Source organism: Mirounga leonina, unplaced genomic scaffold (genome assembly GCF_011800145.1).
Source record: "Mirounga leonina isolate KUSES-001 unplaced genomic scaffold, KU_Mleo_1.0 Mir_168, whole genome shotgun sequence".
In the NCBI taxonomy this organism is placed as follows: domain Eukaryota; kingdom Metazoa; phylum Chordata; class Mammalia; order Carnivora; family Phocidae; genus Mirounga; species Mirounga leonina.
In genome coordinates this window covers 44,218,990-44,246,853 of record NW_023270426.1, presented here as the reverse complement: position 1 = coordinate 44,246,853, position 27,864 = coordinate 44,218,990, and the positions used below count along the sequence as shown (strand labels likewise).

The 27,864-nt window shown below is 45.0% G+C and overlaps 2 protein-coding genes across 3 annotated transcripts in view; one reads left to right on the top strand and one right to left on the bottom strand.

Moving 5' to 3' along the window:
• Nucleotides 1-6,820, top strand: part of MRPS27 (mitochondrial ribosomal protein S27) — a 101,842-nt gene extending 95,022 nt beyond the window's left edge. Inside the window, exons 9-11 of the mRNA XM_035014611.1 lie at nucleotides 937-1,079; nucleotides 2,986-3,156; nucleotides 5,579-6,820. Coding sequence (XP_034870502.1) covers nucleotides 937-1,079; nucleotides 2,986-3,156; nucleotides 5,579-5,818 — 554 coding nt within the window. The 3' untranslated portion in view covers nucleotides 5,819-6,820. The remainder of the gene's footprint in view (nucleotides 1-936; nucleotides 1,080-2,985; nucleotides 3,157-5,578) is intronic.
• Nucleotides 6,821-12,311: 5,491 nt separating this feature from the next.
• The window catches only part of MAP1B (microtubule associated protein 1B), a 92,759-nt gene continuing 77,206 nt past the window's right edge, over nucleotides 12,312-27,864 (bottom strand). For both annotated transcript variants that reach the window (XM_035014609.1, XM_035014610.1), the window contains 3 exons: nucleotides 21,223-27,733; nucleotides 18,011-18,249; nucleotides 12,312-16,803 (listed from right to left, as the gene is read on the bottom strand). In XM_035014609.1, the coding sequence (XP_034870500.1) occupies nucleotides 16,648-16,803; nucleotides 18,011-18,249; nucleotides 21,223-27,733 (6,906 nt within the window). In that variant the 3' untranslated portion in view covers nucleotides 12,312-16,647. The remainder of the gene's footprint in view (nucleotides 16,804-18,010; nucleotides 18,250-21,222; nucleotides 27,734-27,864) is intronic.

The following is a 27,864-nucleotide window of genomic DNA, read 5'->3' as shown; positions in this document are numbered from 1 at the left end:
CTCACTCAACCCCAGGGGAAGCAGCTTCCCCGAATGTGACTGCAGTCTAGCCCCAGGCGTCTTAAAAGTCTAAAATTAGCTGTCACCTGATAAGCTTTGTCTATTTATGTCCTACTACAGCCTTCCCAAATCCTCCTTCCCAGGAAAGATAAGTGAAGGCAGCTTGAAGACCTGGCCACTCAAGGTGACTTTGGCCGTTAGTGCAGAGAGGGCTTCTGTTCCACAGGAACACGGAGACAGCCCCTTGGCCCACCTGAGGACCCTGCTGTCTAGTGTCCACATCTTGAGCTCCAGTTGTGGTGGTTTGAGGTACAAAGAAAAACATTCATGTCCGAAGATCTGAAGAGGATGATGAAGACTTTATGATTTAAGTGCTGATGAAGCTCAAATAAAGGAAAGAAGAATAAAATGAGATCTTTTTTTTTTTTCATAAGGACAGTCGATGGGGTGTTTTGGAGCATTTTGAAAAATGTCAAACATTTGCTGGCAAGGGAAAGTTGTCATATGTTGACAAGATTTCCACTGTAGGAGAATTGTGGGATTTCTTTTTCTGAGGAAGATTTTGTTCTTGAAACAAAAATAGTATTTCAGTTGTTTGACTCGTTTTATAAGGGTAGTTCCACTTAAAGAGACAGATATATCAACCTCTCTAAATTTCCCTCAGCTCTATGATTCATACATCCTCCTGATAATTTCCACCAGCGCAAATGAAAAAGAAGAAAAGCATATTTGTACAACTTTGTATTAAAAAACAGATTCAGTGAATTTCACCACATTCTTCTGAAATGGCACCAGGTCGCTGGACAGGATGAGGCTCTTGGTGCAGATTTGAAATTATTTTCCAGGTTCATAATTGATTTGTGCTTTCAAGTCCTCTGTCTCCACCACAGTGGGAAGCCACAGCTGAAGCTTCTTCATTGTTCTTTTTGGCTACAGGAAAGGTGGAGCTGCAGCGAGGGCTGCGGGCTGTGTACCATAATATGCCTCTGCTGTGGCAACCTGGCTACCTTGACCGAGCCCTTCAAGTGATGGAGAAGGTGGCCTCATCCCTGGACGATGGGAAGCTGTGTGCAGAAGCGGTACGTCCCTCGGCCCTAAGTCCATGCGCTTTAGCCATCTCCTGTTCCTTGCGAGCCAGCCTGTGAATTTGTTTACATTGTCTTCCCCTCCCCCTACTCTCTTTACTTCTGTAGAATCGTGTACTCACCCAGTTGAAAAGGAATGAAAATCCACACACATTCTCCATGTTACAAAAAGTATTAGAGAAGATGAACGTTGATTCTATAGCTCACTGTCTGGGAGGAAAACTGTCCCTCTCCCCTGAAATTGAAACTGAGTTCAATAAAATACTGCCCACTCCCCCAGTAAAATCTCAGTGGGAGCTCAAAAGTTAATATTTCATTTTTAATTTTTGGCATTTCTGTCCCCTTGTAGTCCTGGGAGAGTACATGGCAATTATATTCACCCATAGAAGCCTTTAAGAAACGAATCTGGGGACTAGAGATGGACTAGAGTCTTGTTTTGCCTCCATTTACCATTCTGTGGTGAATGCTCAGTGCTGGGGAAATGTGGATCAGATGTTCCTTTCAGAGTTCTGAGGGGTTCATTTTGCCTGGACTAGGCAGCTGTCTTCCCACCAGCCCCAGTGTGCATCTCTCAGTCACCTAGGACTCTTGACACTATGAAGCCACTAGACTTAGGCTACAGGAAATGTAGCATCTTAGAGCCACATGAAAGCCTTAGCCTTACAGGCAGCCAGTGTCCACTCCTATCCAAGCAGCTTATGTCATAAGAGGGAGGCCTAGATGGATGTTGGTTGTTGCAGTACCAGGATGTAAAAGTTAATTTTGAGCTCATTCTTGGTTTTGCCTTGACCCCAATCACTAGGACTCAGTCCTTGGCTTCATTTTAGTCATGAGATGTGCATGTCTGGTGTTTATACTGACCAGATACTAATGTCTGGTGAATCATCATGTTCTTTGGCAGACGTTGATAACAGAACATACACATTCCTAAACATATATTCATATTTAACCCTGCTATAGTCTGTGCTAGTGATCAAAAACACAATATTATATGTAAATCCTTTGCCAGGGAAATATTCTTCCAATCTGAGCCAGATTTGCATTCTCTGTCTTAACAGGAAAGTGATTCAGATGTCAGCAAGAACGGAATATATCTTGGGTTTGGGTATAAGGTATTAATGGTATTAAAGGGCCTTAGTATTTTCTGGAATTTTGTTCTAAGGCGACGTGGTCAGAATTAATTGGTACGCAAGGAGGTGCTCGTGCTGGCCTTGAGGTTGTAGAATCTCTGATGATTAGGCCCTCAGGGGATCAGGGGAAGGTGTGCCCCGAAGTGAATGTGGTGCACGAGAGAGGCCAAAACCAAAAGAAAGCCTGTTTTACAATTTACTTACTTTGCAAGTCACAGAAATCACCTTAATACAGTTCATTTCACGTCTGCCTGTCGAGTCTCTGTCAGCAGCTTATGTGGGTTGTGCAGCTCCCTAATTTATAGATGAATAAAGGCTAGGCTTTTCTAAGGCTCTCCCACGCATTCAGAATGGCCCTCTGTTGGTTGTGCTGTGCGGTGGTTTTTCTCTCCTTCTCCCAATTCCAAACCGGTTGAGGAAGACGACACGGAAGAGGGAATACTTTGAGTCCCCATCGAACATGATTTTTGGATCCCTCCCTGGTTGACTAAAGGTGAAATCAGACGCCGCGGTGCTGATCCGTACACAAATAATTCTGAGCTTGCATAATTGTCCCGTGTGTTTTGTGCTAGGTCGTCCCTGCCATCCGACGGGGAATTTCTGATATAAAATCAGATAACCACGTCTCTCTCTGGTGATTTTATAAGAGAAAGAGTTCCTGAGTGTGCAGATCCCAGCTGTTCCTTCCTTCTTTCCCTGGCCCAGCCTCTCTGCGTGGTGTGTTTTCAGGGCCACGGGATGGTTAGTCCCTGCCTCTCTCTGCTCCACAGCTGGCTGTGCTGGACGGCACGCTGCAGGCGCTGACTGCTCCGGCCTCCGGAGCTTCGGAGGAACGGCCCCAGGAAGGGCAAGCCAGCCGGGGCTCAGAAGAGCTGCTGGAGCAGCTGGACATGGAGGAGACGGAACAGTCCAAGCTTCCCCAGTACCTGGAACGATTTAAGGTGCGTTGTAGCAGAACGGAGTCCCTCTCCGCCGGGCATTAAACATGCTTCTCGGCTGTGGTGACAGACAGGCAGGCCTTTCATGCATCACTGTCACACACGGAGGCATGAAAAACTGACATCACAAATGAGGCTTCAAACAGGAAGCGGTCTTAAAAGAAACAAATGAATTTTTATGCTCCTTTTTGTGCGTGAGCTAATCGGTCCCAGTTTTGTTCAACTGGGGCAGCGTGTCATTACGCGCACTCATCCCTGATGTGTCTGATGGGTGGGTACTAGCCGCCTCAGAACGGTCGCCTGACTCCAACCCCAGGTGGAAAGGGTCTGGTCATTTCCCATATTGCACTCATGTGCTTGATAACCCAGAACCCCAAGTGGAAATTAGAAAGCCACATTTGAGTATGATGGAGATCAGCTGCAGGCATCTTCTGTTGCTCGGCTTTGTGTTGTGCACTCGGGCCCTCCGAATACGTTTTTGGACTACATGGAAGATGTAAACAAGTTTCTTTTCCAAACAGCCCCGAGCGCTCAAGCTGCCTTTGGTAGCTTTACAGCTGCATGGCCCAAAATATTCTGTGATCTGCGTCCGGGAAGAAGAGCTGTGTTACAGGTTAACCCCTCGGCCTCTGCTTTGCTTTGTTTCTTGTCTATGTAGTGCAAAGAGAAAAATGTGCTGCCTACAGAATTCTTTGTATAAAGCAGGAAACCTTCTTATCCATGCCAGCTGACCTAGTGTGTCATTTTGAGGCAGAGAGGTGTCATTTTGCCTGATGATGACATGTAGCTCTGTTCAGTAATGCTATGGAACCAGCTATGAAATACCGTGTCCCCATGTTATAAGGACTCCTCTGTACTTGCAGCTGCTGTTCCTCCCGCTAATTCTGAAAAGTCATTCTTCAAGGTCCCTCGTTTAGAATTTGAAAACTGAGAAAGAAGGGTTGATGGATATTAGGTACACAGAGAATTGGCAGCTAAGTTAAGAACTTACATTCCTACCTGTTCCTCTTAACTTTGCAGATTAGGAAAGGCTGAAAAACAAACAAAAAATGCTGCTGTAACACTCCCAAAAGTGACTACTTCTTCCACTTGTTTCTTACATGTTTAATCTCAGAGAATAGAAATCTGTGCTGCATTAAATCCTCAGTCCTCATTCTTTTACACATGCATTGTTTTGAAAATCGAAAAAGACCTATTTATTGGCTGCTGGCTGCATATTAGGCATCAGTGCATTTCATTCATCTTCACTGTGGCTCTGCATGGTGGATGCTGCTTTTCCTATGTTACATGACAACAGGCTGAGAGGAACTGGCCCGTGACTGACTGACTGGGGATTTGAACAAAAGTTTGCTGACTCAGATTCGAGTCCTTATCCTGGTGTCCCAAGCTGTCTCCTTGGCCCCAACCCACATAGAAAGTGATATCAGAAAGAAAGAATCCTCCTTGCACATTTCTTTTTCTTCCTGTGGCCTGATTTTTATTAGTCTCAGGTAATTTGGTTGGGGTCCATTTCTACAGGACTGACCCTCACACGAGGCCTCTAGCCACTCCTCAACGCATGGATCCTGCCCACCTTCCACCCCACTACTGGAACAGGCCTCATCACCTATGCCAGGGAATTGCATTTGTTTTGGGGACATGGGGATGTGCGGCATAAGCTACAGCTGGGCCGTAAGTGGCTCTCTCTTGATGATCTACATCTTGAAGCACTTAAGGAGATTAGTGTTTTTAGTACTTGACTTCTCCAGGAATACAATACCGCCCAAACCAAGATGCCATTTCAGATGGAGCCGTAAGCAGTCGGTTTGCAAAGGAGGACCTGCAGTGGAGCTCAGCAGGTGGAAGCTTATAATAGTGCGAGCACTCATGGGAGCTGTTTAGCATGCCATTAGTAGAAAATTCTTGAAATGATTTCCATCTGTTGAAAGAAACCCTGGGTAGGCAAATATTCATCTCAGTCATTCTGAAAGAAAGGATGTGGATGGGCTTGCTCCCGTTTATCAGCTGCTTCTGCCATTTTGTGTGCGTCTTAGAGTGCCTTGCTCTGAGAGTTCGCTGCTTGCTTTGGTGCAGGTCAGAGCAGAAATGTAGGTTTGTTAGACTTGCGCTGTCTTTGTGGATTAAAACAAGAAAGTACATAGGGAATCTCAGCATATAGAGTTCCATTTACTGTTCGTGAGTGAAGGGAGAGAAGTCACATTTGGTGCATCTTAGCAAAATTGCTGGACTGAAAAAAAGGGGGGGCAGACGCTCATAGTGTCTAGATGAAAGGCAGCATGACAGGTTCCCAGTAAAGTGCCTTTTCCTGCAAGCAGAATGTGTGGAGGTTTTGCAAGTGACTTAATCTCCTTTCCTCTTTGTCTTCTCCCATCTGCACCCTCCTCCCCACCCCCCATCTCCTCTATTTTTCCTTTGTTTCCAACAGGACTTGCACTCCAAGCTTGAGGCCCTGGGCAGAGTTGAATCAGAAAGCCTTTTGACTCTGACCGCCCAGCTTATGCAGGAACAGCTCCCCACCTGCGAAGCCCAGGACATGGCAGCCTACGAGCAGAAGCTGCAGCACTGGCACCTGGAGCAGGCGCACTTGATTCAGAGGGAACGGGAGCAGAGGGAGAGGGCAAAGCAGGAGCACGAGGCCCGGAGGGCAGCAAAGGCGTCTGCCTAGCAGGCCCACAGCGCCCCAGCCCCCACCACAGGCTTCCCTAGCCCCATCCTGGGACTCACAGTGACCGTGGGGGCAGCCTCAGCCTCCTCCCTCTGGCCTCTCCTTTGCCTAAAGCAGGCTGTCTGCGGGATCAGAGCCACGGTGGTCAATGTAGTAAGGCACTGTGACTTCCCATCACCTGCCGAGAAGGGCTGCAGAACTGTGAGTGGCAAGTGGTCAGACTGAAGCCCCAGCTAAGCACTTTAAATAAGGTGCTCTCGAGGCTTATGGTGGGGTTTCTGGGGTCAGGGATCAGTGTTGAACATTGAAAATTCCTAATCCATAGCGGTGGTGGAGGGAGAGGTGTGGTTGAATAGCCTCATGTCGAGCACAGGCTTTTGAATGGTCTCTGTCTCCTCAGTGGCAAACTGTGTACCCTGAGCCTCATCCCGCTCTGTGTCCTCCCAGCCTGAGCTGGGTGTGGGATGCCCACACGTCTCAGCTTCTCCTTCCCCCGTGTCTCTTCCCTGCAGACCGGAACTTGGGAGAAATTGAGGACAGGAGTGAACACAGCACCATGAACCCACTGGCTTTCAAATTTCAGGCACCCACGGTGACATTTTTAGAATGGAAAGGCTTCTGAGGAGAAAGCTAGCTCTAGCTCTGAAGCCACGGCTTGGGTTCTCCATCATGTTGGGGTAACTTCTTTCCAAAACATTCTCAGCTCCTTCCTCAAGGAGGTAAAGTGAGCCTTTTGTGTCCACACGTACAGCTTGTCAACACACATTTCAGTTGGAGAAGTAGGAGAGAACAAGAGGCAGGATGGGGCTTGTAGTACATAGGAGATATGCGTAACTGTGCAACCGTCAGGGGGTGGAAATTCCTTCCTGAAGCTTCTCTGTGAAAGGGTCCAGGGGCAGCTCCTGCTTGCTATGTAATTTTGCTGTTACGTTCAGTGGTAAACTGTTATTCAAGGTTGTGCTCTTTTATCAAGAACCTGTGGAAATAAATGTTCTGGGATTCTTTTGGTGTATTCTTTGTCTTTTAGGGAAGGGAGGAAGAGAGGAAGTCACACCATCAATATGGTTAGTCTGATTTTGAGCAGCATTTTTTTAACCTTCCTTCTCTATCAGACTTCGGCATTTATAACCACCACCACAACCATTAACATGTGTTGAGGACGAACTGTGTGCCAACAGCTCAGGCAGCCCTGTGCGGGGGGTAGGAGTGACCCCATTCTTGAATGAGGAAGCAAACTAAGTGGCTGAGGTGAGGCCGGCCCCGCTCCTCACCCGGCGTGCTGACCACAGCCATAGCTGCAGTCCACACCCAGCGCAGGGCCTCGTGGCTGAGCAAAGCGGAGTCTTACTTAGGTAGAAGGTCAAGACCAAAAGTCGGTTGTGAGATTTTGCTTTATCAGGGGCAGGGCTTTTTCAGCCACTCCCTTATTATATCAAGAGGAAGGTTCAAGGTGAATCAGAAGGCCCCTTTTGCTCCGTAAATTACTGACCATCATGGCACGAAGCATCATGTTAATACTGCAGCTCATAATTTGGCTTTCTGTTTCCTCCCCATCTGTCCCTGTCCCATGTGATTTCCAGTTTTTACCAGAGTGGGGAGCATGAAAACTCCCACTGAGCAACCGCACAATACCTGACTCTCCTCCTCTTGGGGCCGTGTTGCCTTGGCACAAAACTTAGCTTCGTGTTTTCACACCTTCTATCTGGCTGTGGATATCAGATATGTGTGTGAGATTTTTGTTGTTGTAGATTTTCTGTGTACTCACAGGCCCTGAAAATTAGTTTATTAAAGTCATTTTTTCACTATGAATGAATTAGCATCTCATGAGTAGAGGCCAGAAATGCTGCTAAACATCTCGTAGTGCCCAGGGCAGCCCCATGACAAAGAAGTACCTGGTCCAAAATGTCAGTAGTGCCAAGGTCAGAAACCTTGGCTGAGGATACGTAAGCAGGGCCTCCACAGGCATTTTTGCGCTGATGTAGATGAGACTCAAGAAGAATGTTTGTACAAATGACATTTCTCAGGCTAGGAAAGTAATTAACATTTAATAATTTTAATACTTATTTAATAAAATAATAGTTGCTTTTTAAGTGAATGAGTATAAAATATGCAGTAATATAGGGTAGGCTATTATTCTTCCAAAACAAAGAAAGTCCATTATGGAAAAGAGTAAATGATGATTTATATGATTTTGGTGTTGGGCGATAAGTAAAACTGGGACCAGGAGTCCTAAGTTCCAAAATGAAGCTGCCATGACGTGAGCTCCTATGAGTCAGCGGCACTCTACACCATTGCACCCAGTTAACCTCCCTGGGAGTGCATGGTGAGGAAGGGATGAAGTTTGAAATGGGCTCAGAGGGCTTTGGCTGTAGGGAATGAAAAGCAGAAAATGTGGTATGGTTGTATTTTCATTAAATGGTTATTAATAATCTTCAGAGATGAACTTTTCAAACTCTGACAATGATAAATTTTTTAAATCTTCCTTTAGAAAATGGGGTAAGAGGAGTGCTTTTCAACATCATTGTGTTAGGGAAATTGCCTTTTATTCTAAGTAACAGTTTCTTAGCTTGAAAATAACCTTTCCTTTCCCCGTTGAGTTGGCTTTGTTGCTGACATTGCATGCTGCCATGAGGATGCTCCTACCCATATAGTAACAAGGAGGTCTGGAGAAGGCAGTGGCTTTGCCCCTGAGATTGTGGCAGTTACACCTGGGATCTTTGTTTAAAACAGTTACACTCAGGCTCTGAGTTTATTATGTATGAATGTTAGGGATTCCAGATGTGAGCTGGACATGTTCAGAAAACAAAGTTTATTCTGAAAGCATCTGAAAATTAATTCCATTGTGGGCTTTAAATGCTCGATCAAGGAATGTAGGGAAGATTTATAAAGGATTTCTAATAGGTACATTATCTTCTCATGTACGCAGTGGTAGGAGAATTTCACTTGCTTTTTTGGTTTCTACAATACTTCATCTCAGCAGAGTTCAAAATTTTAATCCTTAAACCACCACCCCCAGGTTGATATGCCTAAAATAGTATGTGGAATAAAACCAGTGCCCGTTAAAAGCTTCCTCCAGTGACAGTATGCTGGGCCACTGTTGGATATCAGTGTTTCCCGGGCTCTGGCTCATCATTGGACCCATCTTGATTACAAAAACTATATTTAACAACTCCTCTTTGTGAATGCTCATTTCTGCCTGATTTAATTCCACCTACTTAGAACAGCCCTGCAGGGCAGGGATTATTACCCTCATTTCGCAGAGGAGAAAACTGAGGCTTATGTGACTTGCCCAGGGCCACAGGACTAATAAGTGGGTTCACAGTGCTTGAACCCAAGTTTGTCCAATTCCAAACCCACTTCCAGCAGCTGCACCATATAACCCCCAGGCCAACCTGAGACCAAGTACGGTCATTCATTCAACCAGTATTTATTGAACATCTGTTGTGTGTCAGGCACTGTTAAAATAGTCACTGAGGACATAGCAAGGAGCAAAATAGACCAAGATCCCTTCCCTCATGGCATTTACATTCTGTGGAGGGAGACAGTTAATTCACGAGTACATAACAAGTCATATGGTAATAAGTGGTAGAGAGAGAAAGCAAGGAAGAGAAAAAGAGAATGCTGTGTAGGGGCTGGAGGTTGCAACTTCAACTAGGTTGGTTAGGGAAGGCCTTCCTGGAAAAATAACTTCTGACTAAAGACCCACGGGGGTGAGGGTGAGGGTGAGAATCATGGCATTACTTGTGGAAGTGTGGCAGAGAGAGGAACCAGCACCAAGGGTGCAGATGGAAGCCTGCCTAGAGTGCCAGAGGACTAGCCAGGAGGCCAGTGTGGCTGGAGCAGAAAGTATAAGGTGGAGAATAACAGGAGATGAGGGGTGCGGGAGGGTACAGATGGTGTAAGACTCCCTGGCCCGTTAGTAAGGGTGCTGGCCTTCACTCTGAGATGAGAGCCCATCTGAAGGTTCTGATGGCGTGCTCTGACCTAACAATTTCAGAGGGTTCACTGGTCTAGCTACTATGTGGTGAACGAACACGGAGGGCAGAGATTGGACACGGGAATATCAGTTAGGAGGCTACCGCCATAATCCAGGAGAAAAACGATGGGCTTAGACAGTCACAGTAAATGTGAGGAGAAGGGGTTGGACGAGATGTATTTGGAAAGAAGAGCCAGCAGACTTGCTGACGGGCCAAGATTTTTTACCTGAGCAACTGGAGTAATGAGTTTGCCATTTACTGAGGTAGAAAAGCCTACAGGAAGAAGTAGTTTGGGGAAATCAAAGATTTGTTTGGGGGCATGTTAAATTTGATTGGAGTTATTTTACAGATCCTTATTAACCATCCAAATGGGGCTCTTAATAGACAGCAGGATCTGAACTTGGAGATCAGAGAAGAGGTACAGACTGGAGATAGCAGTTGTAAAAGTCATCAGCTCAAATCCATGAGACTGCATTACAGTAACATGCAGTTTTGGTTTGAGTGGGGAGAGTCTGAGCCATGAAATGGAGCTGTGCCTATTTTTTATGGCGAGATCACCCCATGAAGCAGTCCTTATTATGATGCTCCATCATCTGTGAAAACATGGCCAGGAGCACCCCCAGAATTACCCAGAAGAACTGCTCATCTTCAAGGAACTGGGTGTGACCAAGAGTCAATGTGCATATATGACTCCAGTGAATTTTCGAGATGCACAGTATAAAATGAAAGAAGAAATGGTGATCTGGGATTATGCAAGAGCCCGAGAATTCACGAGTGAGGAGTTTATCGAGAGATCATTGTAGGGACACAGAGAAACATTTAGAATGAGCAATACAAGTATAAAGAGAGAGAAGGTGGTGTCCGTACCTTAGCAGACCTTTGTTGATTTACCTGGAAGACAGGAAAAAAGAAACCGAAGAACGCCACGTCCAGTGTCTAGAAAAGGACCAGCTGGAAGGGTATTAACTCCCTCCCCATCTCTGCTGTGCCTGGGTCTGGAGGGAGTGGGATAGAAACACGTGGGGAGGTTTGGGTCGGGTGAACACCTGGCAGGGCTTCCCTGGGACCGATGACCTCCTAAGACACAGGACTTGCAGAGCCAAAGCCCGGGTGGTTCCCGGGCTAATGCAGATGGGCCCGCACCCTCGGTTCCGGCCAGAAAGACATCCTGAACTGAGTAGTTTGACAGTGGAATAGAAGATAACTTACTGTGATAGATGTAATTAAAATCTCTTGGTGATGATTTCCCACCCTGAGTTCTCACATGCTAAACCCTTTCATCTCTGGAGGCATTTCCAAATCCCTTCTGCCAAACAGCAACTTCTAACGGGACCAGTCCGTGAAGGCCCAGGGTTTGGAGGCACAATATAAGATAAAAGGAGTGTATGTAACAAAGAGACATCCTTATGACTCAGGTCATACTGCAGTCGCCTTTTGGGGCCAAAGTGTCATCTCTGAAGACAGGGCCAGGTCCTGGAAGTCTCTGTTGAGCCCTCCGTGGGCCTATTGTGACGATGTGGAAGGAATCGAGGTGCCGGTGCCTCCCACTGCACGCTCGCCATTCGGAGCCAGGTGGGCCCCCGGCATAACTGCTGCCGCTCTGTTGGTGTGAGCCGTTGCCTCTGCCTGGAGTTCGCGTCTGTCCACCACACACACACACAGCAGGTCTCAGCTTAGACATCCCTTCTGCTGCTCTTCCTCACCCTTGAACTTTGGGAGCCCCCGTCACCCCAGTCAGTTTAGGGCAGCACTTTTTTATGTTTTGTTCGCCTTTATAAATCCCCACAGTATTACTCACTGCAGGGTATAGAGTGAAGGTACAAGAATCATTTGAATGACTAAGAAATTCCCTCTTTTTTCAGATACTCTGTTATTTATAATCACTTGCCCTAAAACAGCTTTTAGTTCTTGGGTGTCAAAGCCACAGGGAATTGTTAGTTATATAAGCTTATTCTGTAACTGAGCAAGAAACCAGGAGGCAGATATGGTATTAGGTGTAATTCCTGAACATGATGGCTTTGTAGAGCCCCAGAAAGTCAGTCTTGGGAGGGATCACCCAGTCTGACCATCTTGTCAAATCCTCTCATTTTACAGGGAAGTAAAGAAACCTCGGATGGATAAAGTGACTGAGGTCAGGGAGCCAGCCGTCTGTGGCCGAGCTAGGATTAAAACCTGTGTTTTGCTTTATATAAGAAACCCTCCCAATATCCTCCTTCATCTGCATTGGTCTATGGATTCTTTTTAAGCAATAATGGCAATTATCTGTTTCCTTCACCTCCCAGTTTCTGTCCTTAGACCCCAACACACTCCAGGGGTGGGTTAGAAAAGATAACGATGTAGCAGTTACCAAAATAGCACAAGGCCCTCTCTGCAGTTTGCCAAAAGCCAGGGAGCCACTGAAAAGAACACAATCAGCCCTCGTGAGTGAATGTGTTCCCCCACTGTGGGTGGCAAGTCCCAACTCCTGATGAGCCCAACTCAGCACACAAGACAAAGGACAGCACAGCACACACATGAACTTTTGCCACTTTTGTATTTTATTGTGGAACTGAGTTTTTTTTTTCTTTTACATCAAATATCCTCAATGGAAGAGGGGATATTGCACACAAATATCATAAAAGCACTACATATTACTTTCACTGAAAACTAATTTTCTACATTAGATATGACTGGATAGGATAGAAGTGATGCAGGATTATAAGACATAATACCATACACAGCTGCAGACTGACACAAACACCATTCAGAACAAGAGAGAGGAGTGGAGGTGCTTCTCAGCTGGGCTCAAGACCACTTCTTTCCAGGCCCGGAAAGAGAAGGCTGCATGCAGCGCAGGTAAGCACGACTCAGGACGGCTGCACGGTGTTCTCGAAAGGGCAGCCCGGTCTTGATGCCTCATCTTGATGGCTCCTGTTTGGGGAGCTCCAAACGAGTGAAGAGAAGCTATTTATTTTTTTCCCTTCCTTTTCAGTTTTTGATGCTGCCTTTTAAATTAATAAAGTCAGATTTTTTTTAATAGTCAATAGTTTTAATACCAGGTGAATAACCTAATTGCTTTCAAAGAAATGCTCATCCCTAGGCTGTTTTTGGTGTGTTGTTCAGTTGGTTAGAAGATAAAAGCTTACAGTTCCTTTCAAATGGAAACAAATCTTTTCTTCTAAATCTGAAGCACAAAAAAAAATGTTATTAATCTAACTCACAATATCATTACCGAGCAAGAACCTCCTGTGACAGGTGACTAAAGAGAGGCAAGAAAAGCAATTTCAGAATTGTAGAGCAGCTCCTGAGAGCTGAAATTTGGTAATAGAGAGAAAATGGAAGGTGGTAGAATTTTCATTAGCAAATGATTGAATCTTATTAAATGAGTATTGAAAAGCTCCTAAACTGCATAAGCTATTGGAGACACTTAAAACATTCATATACACTGGGGAAACCATTCACTAGGATATGTAAGGTTTAAAAAAAAAAAAATTTTTTTTTTTTTTTTGAACTCCATGGAAAATGGTGTTGGGGGGGGAAGGGGTCATTGTATCCAGTCCCACCACAAGACTGAGAAAGCATGCATGGGGGTTGGGTTTTGAGAAAGGGGATAGAATTCGTTAAAATTGAAAGTGGAGGATCATCTCTTAACATTTAGTCTCTGTAGAATTTTGCTTAAGAATACTACCAAAAGTTCGTGATCATGAGTGCCCTCTTGATGGAGTCTCGTCATTTAAACAGTGTAAATTCCTTTCACTCAAATATTCAATCTGTACAATTGGATTAAGTAATCAGTACGAATAAAGCTCCTAGAAGTCTGTGTCAATCTCTAGCCCTCACCATGAATGTACATGGTACATTGTGATGGCTGTTACTAAACTAATTGTGTACTTATGGAACTAGCAAAATTAGGTTAGTCACACAGGTAGGAGAGGTGTCTGGAAGGACAGGAGCGACCTGCAATGCAAATATTGACTTTCCTGGTATACTCAAGCTCTGCGGTCATCACTGAGAACAATGGATGGAAAAAGGTACCGTTACATTTCGTAGGAAAAAGAGCCAGCTGACCAGTGACAGCTTTTGTGTATTTTTCCCATTAAATCCCATAGCAAAAAAAAAAAAGGAAAAAAAGGAGTAGGATAGAATGGTTATAATTGAAGATTGGCTATAATTCTCCAAAATGTACTTTTTTACAAAGCAAAATAATGCACACGTTAAATTTAATTTGGGGAAACTGGAAAATAATTCCGTCTTCTATCAAAGAAAAATCAAGCAGAGGTCTGGATTTGGCAAGAAGGCTGGAAATCAGTTTCTCTTCCCAGGTATTACGTGGACCTAACCAACTCAACTAACCAGTAAATAATTATCATGAGTTATCTTGGGTGGTCTCATAAAATAAGTTTGAAGTAGGTAAGTTTATACTCAATAAAATCCATTTTTGTCACAATGAGTTTTCCATTTTGTGTGATTTTTTTTGTACCCTTTACCAATGTGTCATTCTTAAGGACTCTAAAGAAATGGGGTAATAAATAAAAGCATTTCTAGAGAAGCCTAAAAAAAATAGAATATTAATTTTTTAAAAAATTAAAACATTTGAAAAATGTAATTCACAGCATTAAGTAGACTGCATAGGTCCTCCGTGGAGGGACCCTGAAGAAGCATTGTTTAAACCCTCATAGTAGTTAGTTAGCAGTGCAAAACATACACTTACCAGACAAAAATCAACTAAAATGTTAATTTTGAAATAAATAACTAACATAGAAAATAAAATGAGGTCATTGTTCACTACTCCGTAGATCTTAAAGAGTCTGCAGGAAACACAACGTGACAGAGCACAGCACAGTTGTCACTGAGAAGTTTGCCACATCTGAACACTGGGTGCATTGATCTGCAACTTGAAACTTGACGTCAGTTTTAATCATGATCTGGCTTCCAGGTTCATAGTTCAATGACGACAATGATGGAAATGATCTCTGAACTCTACATGATGAATCGTCGGAGACGGGAATTCATTTGCTCTCAATGAATTATTTCTTTTACCTTTTTTTCCAGAAAAGAAAATCCCAAAGCAAATTTTTGCTAGGGTTCTTTGAACTTGTCTTGGCTCTTTTACCTCATGGTTAAAGGTCTTGAAAGAAGGATGTAGAATACCACAAGGTGATACACTTGCAAAGGCCTGGGAAAGTAGCCTACCGTGCCATTCTGCCCCACTCTCAAATAACACATACTCAGGTTTGTATGTTAGGGGAATCAAGGGGTGGGAGGTATCACTATTCCTGGTAGTTACGGGTTTTAATAAATATTACTGCAACATCAGACTTCAATCTCACCAGAACTTCAAGAAACATTATTTTGTCTTATGAAAGACTTAAAAAAAAAAAAAGACTGTCACTTGAAATTTTCTTTGCATTTTCCTGTAAATGAAAACATTTGTTAAAAAGTTCACCTATGAAAAGTTCTCACATATCTAAAAACAAAAACAAAAACAAAAAAACTCTTCTGTACACTTGTTCCCATAATTATGCTGAAAGTAATGGAAAATTTTTAAAAAAAGGAAAAAAGCCAATGTAAGACAAAGGAAGGTAAATACTGTACACTTGTCGAGAACCTCTTCCACCAGAAGATTCACTGTGCTCCCAGTTCTGATCATAGAAGCCATTTCGATCTTGGAACTTGCAGTCGTAGAGAAGCTATGATAGGCTCAACTTGTTCGGCTGAGGGGCCACAGGTGCACTGAGGTGGCATTCAACACACATGACTCCGCATCAAACCGCTGCACCCATCAGATCAGCTTCTAGGTCCCCCTCCCACACGCGCACACACTTGCTCCTTTAACTGGAGTATCTATAATCCTACACAGATGTTTTATAAACTTGCGGTCTCACATTAAAAAATAAGTGCATCAAGTATCTTTGTACATTCAAGTCTCTTTCTAAGGCAAATTGTCTACCGTGTGTACTCCCAACCGCTTTGGTATTTGCTTGTTAATTGGGGTGGACTTGGGTGTTTCCGCATGCAGGTGAAGTGACTCCGAGTGGACTAACTGGGTGGACAAATGCTGGGAGCATGCCTTAGATCAATCTACTCGTGTGTCTGAAGAGTCTGAGAGTTCGGAATGGGGTTCAAACCACTCGCTCATCCAGTCTGCGCTCACTACATCATGTCAGTGTGCAGCCTTCAAACTGAAGGAGCTTAATTAAGGCGTGAAAATCTCACATGCCCTCGTAACAAGTTTTGTTCTTTTTGTTTCCTTCCAGCTAACTTGTTTTAGAAAATGAAGACCCTTTTGATGACTCAGACTGACACAAACTGAAAACTTGGCCTATGTAGACTACAGAATACAGACTGCCCGAGAAAATGCAGCCCTAAGTGCTGGTTATTCTCTCCTCCTTACCCCACCTTGCTCTGTCTCTTTCTCTCTGGGTATCTCACCAGCACTCTCTACCATTACCTCTCCTTCCCTTGCATTCTTTTCCTTTCTCATTCTCTCTCTCCTGTGTTCTCTCTCATTGTGCGCGCGCACTCTCTCTCTCTCTCTCTTTCTCTCTCTCTCTCTCTAAGACAAATGCCTCTACCTAGCAGAAGCCAGTTGGGTTTGCTAGTGCATGGTTTCCAAATGTTCAGCAGAGATGAGCTGGGATAGGTCATTTTGCAGTAACTTGAACCCTACTGTGGGAATACTGTTACTTCCCTTCGCAATCAGCAAAAACTAAGAAATACTAGTGACTTGCATCACCGTGACACAGTATAGCATTTGGCAGGTAACAGTTCAGTGACTTATTTAGACGACTTGACTTGTTGGAAAAGGTGGTTTCAAACTGAGGAATTTCTGGAAACAAAGTTCAAATCCTGTGGTGTGGCTGGCCTTGGTTTCTACAGTTCAATCTTGCAGGCGGGGAAGGATTCGTCTTGCATAACCACCGTGCTGCTACTTGCTAAAACCATGATGTTGAGGTCTTGCTGGTTCTCGTGGGTCTCTTGGTACCACTCCCTCATCACTTCCGAGTCATGAGTCGGGATCAGGGTTACCTGCGTGGAGACAGGAAACAGCCGGTTAAGGGCAGAACTAGAAATCTGATTTAAAAAATAGAGCAATAATAAGGTACGAATCAGACCATTAAAAGAGGAAGGGGAAAGAGAGGAAAATTTTCGGTTTTTTCTCAAGAGATACAAAGGACTTTCCAACTTAATACATTTTCCAGAAATCAAAATAGAGCCGTAAAAAATTAAGTTTTTCTGAGAGGGTTAAAGACTGGAACCAAAAGCAGCTCATGCCCAGTCAATTAGTTCATCTATATTCATCATCGAGTTTTCAAATACTCAGTGTTAAGAAGGGCTTCAGTTAAGGTGGGATTGCTTGTATTTCCTTTCACAGACCTGGGCAATTTTGCATGAAAGATACTGCATATTTAATCCAAGGAACTTTAGTTATCATTGCCACTCAATTGTGTGTAACTAATATTGTATCCTGAGAACAAAGATTTGTTATCTTTGTGTCTGTGGCTGGGATGGTAAGAGTGGGTGGGTGGCTGGCTGGCTGGGTGGGTACTAGTTTGAATGGTAAAAATTCCATCTAATACTCATTAGGAGGCCACTGGGTGTTTCTCATGAGATTTAAGATGATTACCTAGCAAATAATTGTATTTATTGTTATGCAAACACAGTTTACTAGGTGACTATGCAAAACCACAGGTAAACCTGAGATAAGCAAAGATCACCCCAAAATAAGAGAGGTGGTTCATAGCCAGTTACAATGTGATGTTTGTGAGCTGGGAGGGTCCTGTTGGGGACCATTTTCAGTAATGCTCCTCCCGTGGGATTTCACCTGGCCTGGTGATTTTCTAAATGGCCATATTCCTAGCTTTGGTCTATTTGTGAAACACAAAGGCGTAAAGACAATTTGAGTAGCTCTCATATGGAAATAGCATTTTGATTCTTGGTATATTAGAGGGAAGGTCAAGTAATCTTGGGCCCATTTTGTAGACAAGTGAACTATGCCTAGGATGGTGAAATGGCTTTCCTCCCAGACGGTGGTAGTGGTGGTACCAAGAATAATATTCTAGACTATCTTCCGTGTGTGAAATCCACTTTGTCCTCAGGATATTTCATGTGGGAGAGACCCATGGGGCACCTCACGCGGATCCACAATCACAGTGGTGCCTCTTTAAACGATTCCTTCCCTCCGCCTCTGGACACAGCTCCATGTGCAGTGCAGACACTGTCCTGGGGCTCTTACCTGCATGTTGCTGCCCCACTGGGCTTTCCCTTCCAACAAGGCATCCAGGACAGCCCGGCTGGGCTCCTCAGCAGCAGGGTCATTCCCACTCACCACGTAGTAGGATGACCTCACTCTCTTGAAAAATTCGACATCAACATTCTTACTATTGCTGTGATTGGGAATATAGCACAGGTCCAAATACACAGGGGGGCCTGGAGGCACAGCTGAGGGCTTGGAAGGCTTGGTGTTTCCTGGTCCTTTGGTAAACAAATAGAGAAAAGCCAGGGTCACAGAAATGCGAAGAGACCCACTGGTCCGGTACTCCTTTCCTACTCATCCCCAAGAAGGTCCTGCAGGATATGCAAAGGGGGCATTTGGGCATTTCTCTCTCTCTTGTAAAGGGTAACTGGAGAAAGCATAACATGGTTGTTTACCATCTCAACAGAAGAAGCAAAGAATGGGATGATTTTCCTTTGTGGACAACCCCTTAGAAAGAAGGAAGAGTTCCAAGGCCTTCCCAAAGGATGGAACTAGAGAGTAATACTCCTCCTAAAAGAGCTGCTAATGTGCATCCTAATTTGAAAAGTGATCTAAGAAACCAATTTTGAAAGTCAAAAGGAAGCCTCTGCATTTGGCAAACACAGTTATGAGCAATGTTAGTAATTCATGTTAGGATCTCATGTGACAGCAACTCTGCTCACAGCTGAATATTATGCCCCTACATCTGACTTAGTAAATGGTTCAGATTTTAACCTCCTATGATCTCCAAGGCCCCCAGAACTCAGCCTTGTTCATAAACTGATGAAACACTATATTCGGTCCTAGCACAGTACTCTGAAAAGTGAGACATCTCTCCCTCAGCAAGGCTGGCTACCAAACTTTGACAAGAAGGTTCAGAGAGACGAGGCTTCTCTAGCCAATCAAGACCTACCAGACTGGGGAAAGGGGCATCTGGCTGCCAACACTGGGAGTCTAAATTAGAAAGCCCAGGCAAAGTCAAGATTCAGATTAACCCAAAACTTTCCTGGCACCTTGTCTGATGAGATGGCTTTCTGACTTGTTCTGGCTAGAAGGTTTAAATTTTCTGGAACATTAACAGAACTGGCATTCTAAGGCAGTGGTCCTTCAGCCTAGCTGTATAATTAGCATCACCTAAAAAGCCTAATACTCATGCCCAGACCCCACACCCCAGAGTCTGGCTTCACTGGGCTGGGACAGGGCTTGGGCACCACCGTCTTTTAAAAGCATCCCAAATAATGCTAATGTGCAGTTGGTTTGAGACCACTGCTATAAAGTCATTTAAAATACCAGCTGGATCCTATATACTTAATCCTCTTTCCTTTCTCCATAGGATAGTTAAAGACTGTCAACCCAGAGTCAAACTACCAGTGAATTCCTTCAATTGTCCAATTTTAGTTTTAGAAGGAGTGGGGGAGTGAAGAGAATCAGCCAAACTGGTATTTGGGTAAACTGACTCATTTTTAATGAATAACCAGCCATTTTAATGAATCTGAGCTAAAAGCCCTCAAAATGTCCATATTTAGGCCTACCAAAGAATTCTGACTGATAGCGGAAGTTTATTAACTACAGTTCTAATGATTAAAAATGTCCACAATTTTCCCTTGTGCGCTAAATCACTACCATCAACACTAAACGAACTGAGAGAACTGACAGCAGTCGATCCAGATTTGTTAAAAAAAAAAAAAAAAAATCCATTAACAATGCAGTTGTGTTGTTTTAGAAACCTACTGGAAAAGCACCTTCAAAGTAAATTCAAATGAACTCATCTTTATTTATTACTTGGCCTTAAAAATATCTCTTTAAACGACACACAAAAAATGTTTTAAAAACCCCATTGTGTGGGCTAGAGTGGCTATATCTGGCAAGTTTGGTAGCGAGCTTCAGTTGGTTTTTATCTGTTTGAAAGGATGTCATGTTTTCTCCTAAGTGCAGGCCGGTTGCCAACTCTTTCAGACCAAGAGGTTAATTATCTGGTGGTTTTCCATTAGTTCTAAGCATGAACAAATTCAGTTTGTTTTCTGCATGCATGTACAAAGAGGAAATGTGATGAGAACTCAGGCTTGAAATTGATCCTCCATGCTGCTTAAAGTAGAGCTTGGCAGCTATAAGTGATACTTCCTAAAATGCACAGAATTTGAGAGGCCCAAGGTTCATCTACCAGATTTTTCCCTAATAAACGAGGAAATGTTATTTAAATTACTTTTTGCTTTACACGTTAGGGTCAATTTATATTACTTTGTGAACAGAGGTCTGAAATCCCTGAATAACTACTTAAAGCAAATAAAATGTATTAATGCAAATCCCTATGATTGGTTTGAAGCAAAGAAATGAAGCTGGGCCATCAGAGACCTGTTCCATCAAAAACCCAGGTTATTGCTGGGTTTTTGGGAATTGAATAAGGGAATTGGGACCAAAGGAGAAATGATCAGAAGTCAGAGATATCTCCTTCTACCAACTGAATTTCAACTTGGAATAGAATCGCGACTCTCTTGTTAGTGAGACCGCAGCATAAGAGGGGGTTAAGAAGAGCCTTCGATGTTTTTCTCTCAATTTGTACTGGGTACTGGTCAACTGAAATTATGATATTCGTTGGCCAATAAGAAAACAGAGCACTAGGCCTTTAATGTGCATGTCACTCTAGACTGGCGATTCTTTTTAATTTAAAATTTTTCTAATTTTTAATTTTAAATGTTACAACTTTAAAAAATGTTATAATTTTACTTAAAAATTTTTTTTCATAAAAGAATTGAATCTGAATCTTGGGCCTACACTGGTTACGCTAGGCTCAGCTTGGCACTGCTGTGCTCCTGAAACCTTCGGGAGCTCCCGGCCTGTGTCACCTTGGCTCGATTCTGAGGCCAGTGTGACTGAAGCCAATGCCAACACAGTCTTCCAGGGGAGCTTGAAACACACATCCCTGGTTCTGAAGATTTAGAACAAGGCTGTGGTTGCTGTGTGGCCGAAGGGAGCAAACCCAGGAGATCACAGCTGGTGAATCAGAGCTGCTCTGGGCAATGTGCTGCACCACCCTCAAGCCTGCGGCCACGCGGGACTCACACCCACCACGTTTCGGCAGAGGAGACTAGTAAAAGGGAAGGGATTGTTGTACTCTCTCATCTTCCCAGTACCAAGTCACAGGGACATTCAAAGGCTCCGGTCACAGTGGAATAGTTGTGGCCTGTATCAGGGTGCTGGCACCTTCCACCTACCTGCAGCTGCAGTCTTTACCGATTTGGATGTGGAAGTGTTGGCAGCATTCTTGGTGTCCTTGTCTTTCTCTTCCCCACGTGCAGCTTTGACCTCAGGAGTGGTAGTGGTTTTTGTTGCTTTTTCCACAGATTCCTTCTTCTTAGGAGAAGCCACTCTGGACACCTTATCTGAGGATTCTTTCAAGCCCGCTGGTTTTGGTGAAGCTGCAGAGGGCTTCGACTTCCCATCACCCTTTTTGACAGGTGACGACGATTTGGTCTTTGTACCTGGCTTTTTGGTTTTGGTCTTCTCTTTCAGGTCTTTCTTCAGAGCTTTGCCTAGGTTCTGCTCAATGGCCAAGGCCTCCGGGTCCATCATGGACACGTCAGGGTGGCGTGGAGAAGGGCTGCGGTCCTGCATGGGAGCTGGAGGTGGGTCCATGTGTTTGTATGTGACGGTTTTGTCTGTGGGGATGGTTTCTGATTCATCTTCAGAGTCGATATTTGCATCAGCTGTGATGGAAGGGCACTCTTCGGTCTCCGGGGGGACATCAGAATCTGTCTGGGATGGAGCTGACTCGCTGACTGAGGTGGGAGGGGTTTCGTCACATTGTCGCCCCTGTGGCTTTCCTCCTGGAGGCGGTGGGGCTCCCCCTGCTTGGGTGAGGGGCTTCTCAGATTCTTCAATTGGCTCTTCGCTGGCAAACCACTCGAGAGGATTGGGATTAATGAAGGAGGGCGAAAGTTCTGTCTTGGGATGCTTGTATTCACAGGAGGACACAAGGCATAAGTCCACATCCTGGCGAGCCTCTGAGGGGGACTTCTTTTCTGCAGGGTAGCACTGGTCTGAAGTCTCATAGGAATACGTAGATGCTTGGGGGGTTCTGGTAATTTTCTCTGCCGTCTCATAACAGTACGTGGAAGCATCAGGGGCTCGGGTAGCTGTTGTAGGTGTCTCATAGGAGAAACTTTCAGACTCAGGGAAACTGGCAATTTTCTCAGTGGTCTTGTAAGAGTAGCTGGAATCCCCAAGTGTGTGGCCGCCATCTTCAGAGTCATCATAGCCATTGCTGATGTCATCCAGGAGCCTTCTAGACCGCTCAGTCTTTTCATAGCTGTAACCGCTCCCTTCAGGGGACCGCATCGTCTTCTCACTTGTCTCATAGCTGTACTCGCCCTCTTCAGGGCTCCGGGTGGTCTTCTCAGCAATGTCATAGGCATAGCCACCATCTTCAGGGGTCTTGGTGGTTTTCTCAACGGTGTCATAAGAGTAGCTGCTGTCACACGGGGATTTTGTGGTTCTCTCTGTCTTCTCATAGTAATAGCCGCTCACGTCTGGGGGCCGGGTGGTTTTCTCATAAGACTCATAGTCGTAACCTTCTTCATCTGGGGACATGGTTGTTTTCTCGGGCTTTTGATAGGCATAGCTGAAGTCACCAGGTGTCTTCCCTCCACTGTCCTTCTCCACACCAGAGGAGGTCAAATCTCTGTTCAAGGCCAGCTGGTGTTGCATCGTATCAAATAACATCGAGGCACGGAAGCCAAAAGGCTCTGCGGATGCTGCATCCAACGATGGAGGGGAGGAAGTGTGGCAAACTGCTATGTTCTCTTTGACAGCCGAGGTAGAATCTGAAAAGCTAGGTGAATATAAAGGAGAGGACTCTCTTGGGGTGAGTGGAGAAATATCAGATTTTGGTGAGAGCTTCTCTCCTTCTAGACTTTGTACTTTTTCTGAGGTGAGTGAGGCATATAAGGATATATCTCTGGGAGGAACGACATCAGATAGGGTGTCTTCTTGGAGAGGAGACGCTATCTGAGAGGGAGTATGTGCTGAAGAGGTGGATGGGGAGGCCTCAACCTGAGACACTGAGATGAGCTCAGAAAGATCATTATCTTGGGTGTAGGATGGCTCCTCCATTGGTGGTATCTTATGTGATAAACTAGAGTCCTGCATGTCAGAAGGACTGTAATCCACTTCAGTGGGCCCATTTTCAGTGATGTGAAGCATACTTGCACCCACCGTAGGGTGATCTGGAGACTGTCGACTAAAGTCCATAGCAAGGGAATGCTCAGGGGATTCTTGGCCAAATTCAATAGACATTGAGGACTGTTCTGATCTGTGATCTTGGACTGGTGTCCTGGATTTGGCTGTTTTAGGGGAGAAATCTGGTGGAGAAATTGACATTGGTCTTGGACATTCTTCTTTAGATGGAGACATTTCTGTTTCCTGGAAAGTAGTAGGCGTTTGCACGACAGACACTGAAAGGGAGTCATCTACTTCTGTGGAATGTGGGGAGCCAACTTCGGCGTGCAGAGAAGGAGACACGTCATCTGTTGTTGGCTCTGGAAATGAGCTTGTAGCCACGGAAGCTGTGGATACTGAGGCCACACCCTCCATATGAGAATATGTGTCTTCTGCTACACCCTCATCAACAGGAGTAGCCGACTTGTCTGAGACAGTGCCTTCAGAAATGGACATCTTAGTGTCTTCCTTAAAAGATCCAAACTGACTGACATCTATTTGTGTAGGAGAAACATCTCCTCCTAACTTCCTTTCATCTAAAGCCAGTCCAGATTGAGAAGTCATGGCTTCGACATCATCAGTTTTCTTTTCTTGACCAAAGTCTTCCTTTATTGGTATAAAGTCTGTGCTCTTCCCTTCCTCTTTGTCTTGGAAAAGACCAGCAGAAGTTATGTCAGAAACTGGACTTATTTCGTCTGGAGAGCCTTGTTTTCCATTCTTTCCTTCAAAGGGGCTTTCAGCACCTCTACCAGCAGCCTTGTCGTCAGCACTTAGAAAACCTTCATATGCAGACTCGGATCCAATTAGGGGAGGGCTCCGTAAAGGAGACAAAACTTTTTCAATAGGAGATTCCGAGTCAGGCACGGGTTCATCCATGGGGCTTATGGAAGCCCTTTCATTCTCATCTTTGGCATCACTGAATTCAAAACTCACTGGAACTGCTGGTGGTTTTTCAATTACTTCTGTGGGGAGGTGACCAGATTTCTCTTCAGTGGGAGACTGGTAGTAAGGTGTGTGGCCAGCGCTGCCAGTTACAGACTGAGATGGAGACACGACTTCCAGGGTCTTATCCTCAGGACTAGCGCAATGTTCTTCAACTACTTCTTGGGTCACCTCAGGAGACGCTGGGGCTGCTTCTGCCTCTGCTGAGACTTGAATCTCATTGGGCGTCAGAGAAAAGTTCACACTGCGTTCACCCAGGGGGGTCTTTTCTATGGGTGATGGAGGAGATGGGCTCAGGGATGGGCTCTTGGGTGGACTAAGTCTTTCATCAGAAACTGCTGAGATGGTGTCTTTGATCGTCAATGTGGCACTGGCTTTCAGGTCTTTCTCTTCGGAGTAGTAAGCATCACGCAGAGCAAATCTGCTAAATTTGTCTTCCTCCATGGATGACGGTGGTGAGATGGTGGAGGCTGACGCATTGTAGTCCTTCCCATCTGTGGCATCTGTTTTTGATCCTTCAGATAATCCATTGAGTGACGTAACAGCAGGTTTGCAGTATTCCTGTGAATACAGTGTAGACTCGTATTTGGTGATGTTTACAAATTCTTGAGATGGGGACTCTGTCTCTTCATTGTTGATCTCATCACTCATCACATCGCGAGGAGTAGACATCTCATCCATTGGGGTGGGCTCGCTGGATATCTCAATGGTAGACTGAGTGTAGCCAGAGGTGGCAGTGAATTCTTCAGGCTGGTCTTCTCGATTCTCCTCATCAGAAGCGGTGGCCTCACTCTCTGAGCCTCCAGGTAAAGTCTCATCATGAATTGAAGATGCAGGTTCTCGGGCAGGAGACTGGGCTCCTGGTTGCTTGATGGCTGTGGTAAGGAATCCATACTGATCCTCGACACCGCTAGCCTCCGCAGCCTTGTCAACCACGGCCATCACGTAATCTTCAGCTTCAGCTTTTTCAGGCTCATATTCTTCCTCTCTGGCATCCTCGGCTCTGTCCTCTTCATCAACCTCCTCCTCAGATAGTTCAGCTTCTCCTTTCTCCACTGCCTCATCCATGTCTTCTTCTGCTCTGTCATCTCCACTGGCCAGAGACCCCCTCTTCTCCTTGATATGCACATCTGCCTCAGCCTTGGCACTTTCCTCCTCCTCCACGAGGCTGTGCTTGGAGGTGCTCACACACACATTTTCTTCAACGTCCTCTTCCGGCTCCTCAGCCTCCTCAGTTTCTGCCTTCTCCTCATAGTCTCCAGTCTCTGAGGATTCTTCAAAACCGGCTCCTTCATCTTCAAATTTTTCAATGTCGTCCACCCCCTGCTTCTCAACTGGCTCCAGCTCCTCGGGCGTTTGTTCACATTCGCCCTCCCCTTCGGTGGTGGTGATTCCCTCATCGGGAGACTCAGCGGGACCTTTGATGACTTCTGTCTCTTTCTGGATGACATAGGCTTCAACTGGCTCAGTATCCTTCAGTTTCTCCTCATCTTCGATCAGCTCCAGCTGAGGCTTCATGTCTTTTGCCACATCGACCTCTTCGGCCTTTAACTCTTCAAAGTCCTTGGTCAAATCCTCAGGGGATGACATAAGGGACCTCTCGGCCTCGAGTTCTTTGGCAGGGCCGGCGCTTGCTATTCCAGCTGCGGCCACCACAGCCGCAGCCGCGGCCACAGAGCCAATGGCTGCAGCCGCAGCCTCCGGTGTCTTGCCTTCCTTCTTAACGACTTTAATCTTCCCCTTCTCCTTTGGCTTCCCAGCAGCAACAGCATCTTTTTTAACTGCCTCTTCCTTCTTGGGTACTTTTGGTTTTAATGCAGCTGGTTTTTTGGCTTCAGATAGAGGAGTAGATGTTTTCTTTGTGTCTTTAGGAAGTTTCTTAATTTCTTTTTTGGGTTCCTTTTCTTCCTTTTTAATTTCCTTCTTCTCTTCCTTCTTCACCTCCTTCTTGGCTTCCTTCAGCGGGGTTTCTTTCTTAACCTCTTTCTTGGGTTCTTTTTTCTCTTCTTTCTTGATTTCTTTTTTCACTTCCTTTTTCACCTCTTCCTTTTTGGGTTTTTCTTCCTTCTTGACGGGTGTTTTGTCCTCCTTTTTAGCCACTTCTTTCTTTGGCTTCTCCTTCTCCTCTTTCTTTTCTTCAGATTTTGCCTTTGTTTCCTTTTTCACCGTCTTCTCCTTGGCGACTTTGGGTTTGACATCTGTGGCGGGCTTTTCAGCCACCTCAGCTTTCACGGGAGGCAGCTCTTCTTTGCTGGGGACCTCCTTTTCGGTCACTAGAGGTTTGGTCTCTGTTTTTACGGGCTTGTCTTTTTTCACTGTCACCTTTTCTTTGCTTTCAACTTTGGGTGCCTTTTCCACATGATTAGCTTTTGCAACATCGGGGGTCTCTTCCTTAGACTCCTTTCGGACAGATTTGCTAGGAAGTGGCTTTGCAGCTGGCTTCAGACTTTCTCGGCTATCGGCTCTCTGTTTCAGTTTTACTTGTTTCACTGCTGGAGTCGCCACCTGGCCAGTTAGGTCCTTCTGGGTGGCCAGCGGCTGTTTCAGAAAGTCTAAATGTTTGAGCTTTTCCAGTCCTTCCAGGATATTGTATTGGGTGCTATTGCCAGGAAACAGGACCCGGATGATTTTCTCTGCAGGGTTTGCTGGATGCCACACGATCAAAGAGGAGACTGAGGTTAAGTAGGAAATTGGGATATCTATTTCTTGACCGTTAGGCAGGATTAGTTCAGCCTTGTCTTTGTTGGTGCCAGTCCACTGCTGCATGAAATACTGCATTTCCTTGCTGCTCTTGACTGGGTTAAGGACGTACATCTCAAGTTTACCAACTCCCATTTTTTGGAAAAGAATGACAGGATCAATGGTATTGCCTACACTTCTGAAAAGAGGTTCTGGCTTCATGGACAATTTATTTAGGTACTGGAGAGTGAAGCAAGCTTCTTCTATGCTTCTCTTCATCTTGATGTTTGGCTCTGGATTTTTCAGATTTTCAGGGACATTGAGAAATACAACTCCTAAGTCAGGGGAGATGAGGTTTTTCATCCAGTCACTATTTGTGGTGGAGCCCTGGGACTGTTCTTCCTCGAGCTCTGCAATTTTCCGCTGTAGCATGCTGTTTATTCCAGGCAAATTGTCATCCCCAATGTGGGTGAGTAGGATGGAGTCCACTCGGTCCAAGTGTCGGATGAGCTTCCAGAAGCAGGATTTCCTTTCCGATCCTCCGTTGATGAGCATATTGAATCCATTCACGGCAAACAATGCAGAATCGCCCCTCCCTCCTGGAAAAATGTAACAACAAGGCTTGGAGAGCTTTAGGAATCCGCCCGATGTGGGAGGTTCTAGGATATCAAAGGGAGATGGGACTTCCACTGATTCTGAGAGATACTCGGTAAACTCGGAAAGTCCTTCCATTTCTGGCAATATAGAAGCTGAGTTGAGTTTAATATTGATGAAGTCTTGGAGATTGTGTCTGTCGAGATTGGAGTTCTTCCAGTCCCCTTCTTCAGGACAGAACAGGGTTAAGCTGGCTTTGTTGGCAGGATGGGTGGTACTCAGTAATTCCCCAATCTAGGAGTTAAAAAAATAATAATAAAGGAAGAAAGAAAAGGCTTAAGTGACTGTCATCACTGATCCATCATCTCCATCCATTACTATGCATTACAGGATCATTGGGTGCACAAAGGGCTGATTTCAGAGAT